Here is a 9,313-nt window from a genome sequence, read left to right on the forward strand (position 1 = left end):
AAAAAAAGGGAAGGCAGCTTGAGAATTGGTGGCAGTGCTGCTACCTGCTCCTTGGGAGCACAGAAGTCAGGGATGGGGATGCGCCGGTAGGTCAGGCCCTGGCAGGTGCTTTTGTGCTGGTTGAAGATCTCCTGTGTGGTCAGACAGCTCTTGAACATCTTCATCTGTTTCTCTGCTTCCAGGTAGACCTCCAGCCACTTCTGTGACTTCAGCAGGTCACCCTTCAGCGTGGACTCAAGTTTCTGCAAAGGACAGAGGAAACCTCACCACCAGAACTATCAGACCTACTCCTCTTCCACGCATTTCCTTCCCACCCCCCCTTTCTTCTTCTTCCCCCGGTATTTTTATGTTTTAAGATACAGCCTGACACAGACCCAGACTCCAGGTCCTGGCCACCACTTCTCTCCAGGGACCTTCAGCACTGCCATGCCCAAGACCCCAGAAACCTTCTCCATGCAACTAAGATGCTGCTGGCAGCAAAATCCCCTTCACCATCAAAACAAACAAACAAAACAAACAAAAAAAAAACCAACCACCACCACATAAGTAGCTGTAATGGGTGAGGGGCCAAGACTCGTTTCCCAGGGACATCTCTCTCATGAGGGCTCAGCAGAGTGGGAGATGCCTTTTCCTCATAAGGGACATGATCTGCACCTCTGTCCTACATCTAGTTATCTGCAGAAAGCTCACAGAAATGTAATGCAAGGTCAAATTTAGCTGAAATGGGCCATAGGGTAAAATTTTGGAGCAAAGAGACGTGACGGAGGAAAGGAGGAGGCCTGAAGCACCAGCCATGAACACACTGGGGAGCAGATTTCACACAAGCCCAGTGTGAAACCTTTGTGCATCCTTCCCTTGGCACCATTTGGGGCAAAGCCCCTGTGTTTCTGGTGATACCCAGCAAAGATGCTCATATACAAAGAGGAGATGCCTTCAACAGGCATTGCACCCAGAATGCATTACCCCAAGACAGGACCGGGCACACCAAGGTGCACCCCAAAGCCCAGGCTCACCTCCAGCTGCTCAGGCGTGGATACCGGCACAGGGATGAGCTGGTCGAGTTTTCCTGGCTCCCTGAGTGTGTAGATTTGCTCATTCCCCTCCAGCACCACCTCTTCCCGCAGGCTGACCCACAAGATGTGCGAGTGCTTTCTCTTTGCATCTGTCAGGTACCGCAGGACACTGCCAAGGGCCTGGAGGGAGGGGTAGCCAAGGTGAGGGGATGGCACCCAAAGGGGTGGCCCTGCCTGCCACAGGGCACCCGCCTCTCACCTTGGAGCTGGGCTGTGCTGTCCCATAGATGGGCATCTTAGGCACCCGTCGGAAATTGGCTACGCTCATCTCCTTCACAGTGCTCAGCACATCTGGGCAGAAGCGCTCGTCCACCACCTGTGGCAGAACAGACAGGGCTGGGCACACTGGTGTGCACAAGACATCACTAGGAACACACCCATCCTTGCTGAGGATGTGGACCCAGAGGCCTAAGACTCAACACCTGCCTTACCACGGAGAACGCCTTGCTTCTCCCACCCCACCAAACCTCCTTGAAGTTGAGCATCCCAGTTGGGCAGAGCCACGCCCAGCAGACAACCAGTCCTGTCCCTACACCCAGGCAAGGCACTCACCAACACTCGCGTCCCTTTGGTGATGAGGTCCCCGGAGATGGTGAGCTCAGAGGAGTTCATGCTCGCCTGCAGCCGGTAGAGCTCAGGGTGCTGGCACATCCACCTGCTGAAGCTGAGGGCAAAGCCCAGGGGGTACTGCCGGCGGAGGGCCGGGGAGGGGGCACGCCATCAGCCTGGGCTCACCCCCCCACCACGTGCTTCCAAAAACATCAATGGTGATGCCATCCTCCTCCCATTGTAGCTTGAGACATAGCCCTGCCCTCCCACCACCCAGCCAGGAGACATGGCCTTTACCTGCTCGTGAAGGTAGTAGTTGAAGGCAATCAGGTAGAAATAGCGTTCAAGGCTCTGCAGAGTCCTCTGGAGGAAATATTCTTTGGTGCTGTTCCCCTAAAAGCAAACACCACATTGGGCATTCATCACGTCCATAGAGGATCACAGGGCAGGAGCAGCTCCTGCTGGTGATCAGGGACACTGGGCAGGAGAGCCTACTGAGGAGGAGATAAGCAAGCAGCAAACTGGCTTGAGGCAGTATTTAAGTACTGTTTTGGGAGAAAGGAGGCAGAAATGCCATTTAAGTCCCTAAGAAGGTTTTTAGCATTTTCACACCAGCTTCACCAAGCTGCTTCCAAATGAGGATGCCAGTGGAAAAAAAACTACAGAACTGTATCTGGAATAGTATTTGGTGCCTTTTTTTTTTAATTTATATTTCTAAGTGAAACATTTCAATTATTTTCCATATTAAGCGATGCTTAGAGCTATAAATTTGCATTTCAGATCAAACAAAGCTTTCCCTTTCACCCAAGGACGTGCTGGGAGCAGGTCCAACACAATACAGGCTGCCTGCCTGTGCAGGAGATACAATGTCCAGATGCTACTGGGAGAGCAAGACCCAAACAGAGGGGTTTGATTAACACAAGATGCCAACACTGTCTTGGACACCACTATGGCCTCCAGCTATGATGCTCCAGCCATCAGGCTTCCCTAAGAGCCACGGAGTTTCCCCAGAAACCAGTGGGCTTTCCCCTGGGGATGCAAGCTCAAAGCCTCAGGATGAGCTGAAGAGCATCCAGTTCAACACGAGGTTCTCACAAAGCCTCTTTGGAGACTGTGGTCCATGAGATAGACCCCAAGGGGACACACATAACCTGCCCCTACTCCCTACAAGCAAAAACCCCATGATGGACATGATAGAAACCCCATTAAGACATGCATTGCACAAGATCCTTTCCTGCATCGCAGGCAGACTTGGCAAGCAGGCTTTGCGCACTGCCGATGTGATGGCATTGAGTCATGAATATCCACAAGACAAATCCAACCTGTTGTCATTTATCAAGAGGCAGAGCAGTACATTGGCTCTCAAAACTCACAACAGAGCCCAGGAGCATGGAGTCACACCAGGGTCAGGCCAGGAAGAGCCAGGCACTGCAGGGATGGGACTGAGTATCCCACCCAAGACTCTGTGACACATCACTGTGCCATCACTCCAGGAGCTCAAACTCCTTCCCCCCTCCCCAACTCCTCTGTGCCCACAGAGTCCTTTCCTCTCCTTCTCTTCCCCCACCCACATCACCCAGCACATTTTCCTGGCCCCTTGCCATTGTTTAAACGTGCTCTTGCTACGTGCAGACTTCAAATAAACACTCCTCTGGCCTAATTTACAGCAGTCCCCAGCCATTTGTTTTCCACTGTCGAGGACGACACAGAGCAGCCCTCCCCAGTGTGAATGGAAGGTCAGCCAGATCACTCTTTGCCCCCAAAGTGCCCAAGAAGGGCACCCATGGGTGCCCCTACATCTCTGTCCACACTTGGCCCCTTAGCCAAGAGAGTCCCCCTGCTGTACACAACAGCATGTGCTACCATATGAAGCAGCACCAAGCAGACGCAAATCTGCCCTAGGAAATAAACAGGGAAGGATGGAATTTGGGGTTCCTCACTCTAGTGGCATGTTCACACCCCAATGGAAAAATTCATCCCCAGAAAGGCTGGAAGGGGAGTTAAAGTGGAGGGCATCTGGGATCCGAGTCTTCTCAGTCAGCCAAAAGATGCCGACTGGGAAAGCCAGAGGAGATGCTGGATCCCAGCCCACTCATTCTGCAGTTTTAAGGATAGCAAAAAATAAAGACACAGGGTATTACCTTCCTCAAAGGCATCTGTCAGAATCAGAGACAATACTCAACATAAAAAGTCAGGTTTTCCTGAAGTCCCAGCCTGCTCAATTTCATAGCTCTTAAGCAGGAAAAACCTTCACAACCTTCCAGGTTCACACACCCCTGGGAAGCTTCCAGAGCACAGGAAGTTTTGGATTTTTATAATTTACATTCTTCCGATCTGCTCATGAAAACATTTCTATAAATTACCATGCACAGAGCGGGGTTATAAAGGCAGCTGAGCAATCCTCTAATTAATGGCTCACTAAAGGGGGCCCTGACTGATGCTCCATGGCTCAGTTTTGGAGAGGAGGATGTCACCCTAGCAGCAGTACCTGGATCTGGTAGTCTTCTCCAATCCCTTCCAGCTTCTTCTTGGACTCATAGATAGCTTCCTTCATGTCGTGCATCTCTGAACAGGAGGCAATCACGCTGTCCACCTTGAGCGGGGAGAGCCAGTGAGCAGAGGAAGCCCACCTTGCCCACCCTGAGGTCAGCATGGGTTTGGCAGACCCCCCACTTACCTCCTCCACCATCTGTTGCCCTTTGGGTACCATCTCAATGAAGCTCTGGATGACCCGAAACCTGGCCCTTGGAGGCGTTTTGGCTGGATGCGGGGGGCTGCCCATGGAGAAAGGAGAAAGAGGCCATTAAACCAATGAGCACCGTGGCCATCCTGGCCACTCTGGCACTGTCTCACTTACTCAGGCTTTGGTGCTGCTCCCCGATGGTGGTAGAGGATGAGGGTGCCCAAGGCCATGCCCAGGTTGGTCCTGCCCACACCAGTCTGGCAGCTGAAGAGCAGTGCTGGCGGGGGGCAGCTGGGATCCCGCAGCAGCAGGCCAGGGCTCTCCTAGGATGAGAGACAGGGATGGATGGTGCCCAGAGGCAGCAAGGAGAGCACAGGCATGGACATCTCCTCACGGTGACCAGGCTGATGGACAGCCCCATCAGCGATGACCCTTTCTTCCATGATCAAGGATGGGATCGCCATTAGTCCCACAACCCATCCCCAGTCTTCCACACCAGGCCTGCCACCAAAAGCATTTGCACCAAATCCAGGCCATTTTTCCCCAAACGGGAGCTGCATGTACAGGAATGCCAGGAGGCATGAGAAACGGTCACCTCCAGCAAGGACAAGCAGGAACAGGGCACAATCACATGCACAGGCTCCCTATTACATGAAGCCAAAAGGGGAAGAAGGTAGACTCAGGGACCCCTCCAGCTGGTGCTTCCCCAGACAGGCTACTTTGCACAGAAAGAACTTCTGTTTTATTTTAGAAGAGGGAAGACTATGGTGACACCAAGCCTGCACATTGGTTTGGTGACTGTCATATATGAAAGGCTTGCAAAATAAAATCCACCTAAAATTAATCAGCCTAAACAAGCAGCTACCAAGGCCATGGTGGATGAGGCTGTGAGCAACCTGGTCTAGTGGGAGGGTCCTATCTATAGCAGGGGGGTTGGAATTTAGAGGTCCCCTCCAACCTAAACCATTCTATGATTCCAGGAGCATCTCTGCCAGGGGTGGAGATGGCTCCTTTATTCAAGTGCAGGAGTAACAGACCTTCCCACCAGTCCCAGAAAACTGGGGAAGCAAATCTCACCCCGAAATCCCCATTGTTTTGCTTGGCTCACCCTAAGAAAACAGATGAAAGCATCAAACTGCTCCTCCAGAGGGGCCCCATCCACGGGCAGGGGCAGGCGGTGGTAGCGGTAGGTGGGCAGGAGGAAGATGGGCCGGCGATATACCTCCTCTGTCACATGGATGTCCTCCTCACTCTGCACCCGCACGGTGTGCGGCTCGTCCCGAAAGCGCTCGATGTCATTGTAGACATAGTAGACTCCCTCGCTCAGCTGTGCAAAGTCATGGATCTAGTGGAGATGGAGATTGCCATCAACACCTGTGGGCCTGGTGGATGCATGTGGAGGCCCCACGCAGCATCTGTCTGCTTCAAACCCCTCCACGAGAGTCCAAAGGCGGGGAATTGGCACAATCCCCGTCTCAGTGCTTCTGATTTTTTGCTTTCTTGGACACCCAAGGATGCAGAGCTGCACACTAGAAGATGGAGAACCCTATCAAGGCCCCAGCATCTCCCCCAACCCATGCGGATCACCTCTTTGCGGATGGTGAGCTCCAGGTCTTCCACACGCAGCCTCCTCTGCAAACTGTGGAGGTTCTCATGGAGGTTCTCCTTGCCCCGTGGTGTGTAGGGCACAAAGTCGCTCTCCACCCGCAAGAACAGCACGGGTTCCTCACGAACACAGAAGAAAACACACTCCTGGAAAGACGGCCACAGATGAGGGCTATGAGGGATGACAACACATGCAGTAGGAGAAAAGGCTTCCCAGAACTCTGCCAACCTCCTTCACAGACCAGCCAGTGGCTCTGGAGATGGAGCATTTTGGCCACTCTCCCCACTGATATCCCCTCAGCTTCCACAACAATCTACAGATCCCCTCCCACAAGCAAGAGCAGAAATAATCAGCTTTAAGGCCACACTTGCTCCCGCTGCACCAACCTTGTGGCCTTCTCTCTGCAGCTTCTGCAGCACAAGCTTGAAACCATTGAGGCTGGGCTGACCCATACCAAACACTGCGTAGCCTCCTTTGGCTTGCCGGAAATTCGGAGCACCACTGGTGCTCATAGTGTTCAAGACATCCAACTTGCTGTATACATCTCTGACCATGAAATATTTTCCCTGCAGGATAAGAAAGAAGATGGAACAGGATCCGAGCATGGGAAGCGTGCAGGAGCAACAAGCAGCAATGCCAACCTGCACCAGGTAGTGTTCCAGCGTGGCCTCAGAGATGCGTCCCACTGTGTAGTTGGCCTTCAGCAGGTCATCATGGATCTGGAACTCCTCCCTGCAGTTATACCTGGTGGGACCACACACAGAAGGAGGTAAGGTTACCCAAAAATAAATAAGTAGGGATTTCTTTTTTCCAAAAGCATGGAGAGAGAGGAGCATGTAACAAAGGATAGAGAGGGTTTGAAATGAACCAAGAAAGGATAGTGTCCAATCTGGAGACAGCATGAAGGGCTTGCAGGTGGCTGCTGGGACTCACGTGATGACCACTGGTGCCACTTTGTTGGTGATGATGGACTTGGCCTTGCTATTGTGCAGCCCGAGGGTCTGGAAGGAGTGGATGCTCAGGGAGCGCTGGTCCTCCATGGTGCCAATGCCGTGCACGCTCTCAAAGGCAGAGGCTGAGACCGTCTGCTGAGCCGTGCTGGCGGTCGTGCCCATCATCCACAGGCTGCAAAGGGACAGAAAAACAGGGTTGGGGGGAGGGAGGGAGAAGGGTAAAGGGAGAGGAATTTTTTCAGCTGCCCCGCATGGTAAGGGGAGGCCCATTTCCGAAGAAACACGAACCCTGCCCTTCCCGTGCTCTCCAATTTCCTTCCCGCTCTCCTTACGGGCTTTCTCCCCCCTTGTCCTCCAGGGAGGGTCCTGCCCCACGATGGCTGAATTCCCAGCACAGCTTCTCTGCCATTAGGGCTGGGAAGGGGAGAAAAGGAGAAACCTTGGAGCCAGCCCCCAAAATGTGATGAGTCAGCAGATGGCACTGCAGAGTGACCTGCGGCTTCCCATCCGGCAGGACAGCCATTAGCCTCCTGTGCCCCAGCGCGCTCCGCGAGCATGGAAAATGCTTGAAGAGCAGCGAAATACAGCTAAGTTCCCAGCTCTCCGTGATTTCCTCCCAGGCTCATTCCCAGCACGCTGCATTTGTTGTTGCACGCCAGGATTGCAGCCGGCTTTCCTGTGCACGCATAGAGACACATAGAGGCACATACATGTACATGCCATGCTTGTGTGTGAACATGCTAGTGCTTGCAGACATGTGCCTGCATGCATACGGAGGACTCCAAAGGGGAGCAGAGGACAGCCAGGAGCATCCCGCCACGCTCAGCCGCCCCAGGACAATGCTGTGCCTGTTCTTCCTGTTAAGCCCAGGAGGAAAAAGGCGCTTTTCTTGCTTCTGTAGCAAATGCACAGTGCTGGGGCTCGGCTGCATGGACACAGCATGTGCTGGGAGCAGTGTGCTGATGTGTAACCGGCACCCCAACCCACAGATGCTTCTGCAGTCTGCTCTGCTGCCTTGCAAACAGGCTTTGTCACCAAGACCGGATTTTTGGCCGCCTTGTAAAAAGCCACTTCTTTCCTCTAAACCAAAATAAATAAATCCCATTGCTTGTTTGCTGCTTGCAAACCATACAGCCCTTCTCCACCAAATCGGTGGAAAAGAGCAGTGCTTCCACTCACCCGTTGGCACTCCTGACCTCGCCCCACTGTTTCCCACCGTGTCAGCCCCTACATACAGGTCCAACCCCCACGGTGCAGGGAGCTGGCAGGGGCCCAAGGCCAGCACTAACAATAGCCTAAATATAGCGGGTGGGCCCAGCTGCAGGATGCATCTGCCACGGTGGGAGGAAGCGTGCACTTGCCCTGGCTGCCTCATTGTCAGCGGGAGGAGCGGGGACAAACAAACCACTGCTGCACCCCCAGCGTTGCACTTCAGTTATGTATTTTAAAATATATAGACATTTTTTAATGTTTTGAGGAGAGAAGCACCTCACTGATCCTGGGCGTCCCACCCAGGTTTTGCGCTGTCTATAGGGGAACTAATGCCATGGCCGCTTGTCCTCAGCTCCGTTAACACAACACGGCCTCTCCCTGGGAGAAACCCCCAAATTACACCCTTCCCTGCAAGCTGCTCGTTTACAGCTTCCTAAATTAGGACGGCTATGCCATTACCGAGGGCACCGCGCTGCTGGGGGAAAGCTTTGTGCCAAGCGGGCCATGCCCCTGAGCTGCCCTAAAAGCGGGGATTTAACCCCAAAATGGGAAACGTGCGGTGCTACTCGGAGGGTCGTGGGGGTGGGCAGGAAGCACCGCCGGATGGAGCGGGGAGCACGCGGCACCACCGGAGGGAGGAAGTGATGGAGCGTGGTGCTGCCCCTGCTCTCTCACCCCTTTCCCCAAAAGCAAAAATATGCTATGGAAAAAAACAAACAAACAAACAAACAAAAAAAACCACCAACAACGAAGGGATGGGACAGCACATCCTCTCCGATGCAGGAGGGAGCCAGCTGGGTTTGGAGAGGTCAGGAAGAAAGCACCGGGAAGCACACTGAGTGGCTTAAAATACGTATTTAAAAGTTGGAAAAGGGGATGGAACCAAGGCCAGGCTCCTTTCGGGTTGCAAACTGGAGCTGAGCCCGTTGACCGTAAGGGTTCCTTCCTACGGGGTCCTCCCGCAGCAGGCTGCGCCGGAAGGAAGCGACTCGCTCCACCGCAAAGAAAGCTCAAAGAAAAGGTGAGAAATACCACCGCGGGGCGTCGGAAACGCAGCGCTCACCCGGAGCTGCTCGGCTCCCAAACCCACCGAAACTAGCCAAGCCTACAGCGCTTCGCAGCGGTTCCTAGAAAGCCCGGAGCGGCACCCTGCGGGATAACGACGGGAGAGCAGCCCCACAGCGCTGCGGGACGTGGCCAGGACTCCCGCCCCGTCGCTGTGCCCCACGCGAGGCGA

General features: G+C 53.8%; 1 protein-coding gene across 1 annotated transcript in view; it reads right to left on the bottom strand.

The window, feature by feature from the left end:
- Positions 1-7,173, bottom strand: part of PALD1 (phosphatase domain containing paladin 1) — a 10,937-nt gene extending 3,764 nt beyond the window's left edge. Inside the window, exons 1-14 of the mRNA XM_019617941.2 lie at positions 7,153-7,173; positions 6,845-7,036; positions 6,553-6,655; positions 6,298-6,477; positions 5,893-6,057; positions 5,414-5,650; positions 4,480-4,628; positions 4,300-4,396; positions 4,111-4,215; positions 1,920-2,015; positions 1,626-1,760; positions 1,273-1,389; positions 1,014-1,193; positions 11-242 (exon numbers count right to left, since the gene is read on the bottom strand). Of these exons, the coding sequence (XP_019473486.1) occupies positions 11-242; positions 1,014-1,193; positions 1,273-1,389; positions 1,626-1,760; positions 1,920-2,015; positions 4,111-4,215; positions 4,300-4,396; positions 4,480-4,628; positions 5,414-5,650; positions 5,893-6,057; positions 6,298-6,477; positions 6,553-6,655; positions 6,845-7,029 (1,981 nt within the window). The 5' untranslated portion in view covers positions 7,030-7,036; positions 7,153-7,173. The remainder of the gene's footprint in view (positions 1-10; positions 243-1,013; positions 1,194-1,272; positions 1,390-1,625; positions 1,761-1,919; positions 2,016-4,110; positions 4,216-4,299; positions 4,397-4,479; positions 4,629-5,413; positions 5,651-5,892; positions 6,058-6,297; positions 6,478-6,552; positions 6,656-6,844; positions 7,037-7,152) is intronic.
- Positions 7,174-9,313: the final 2,140 nt, after the last annotated feature.

The sequence above is a fragment of the Meleagris gallopavo genome, chromosome 8 (assembly GCF_000146605.3).
Source record: "Meleagris gallopavo isolate NT-WF06-2002-E0010 breed Aviagen turkey brand Nicholas breeding stock chromosome 8, Turkey_5.1, whole genome shotgun sequence".
NCBI classification, from domain to species: domain Eukaryota; kingdom Metazoa; phylum Chordata; class Aves; order Galliformes; family Phasianidae; genus Meleagris; species Meleagris gallopavo.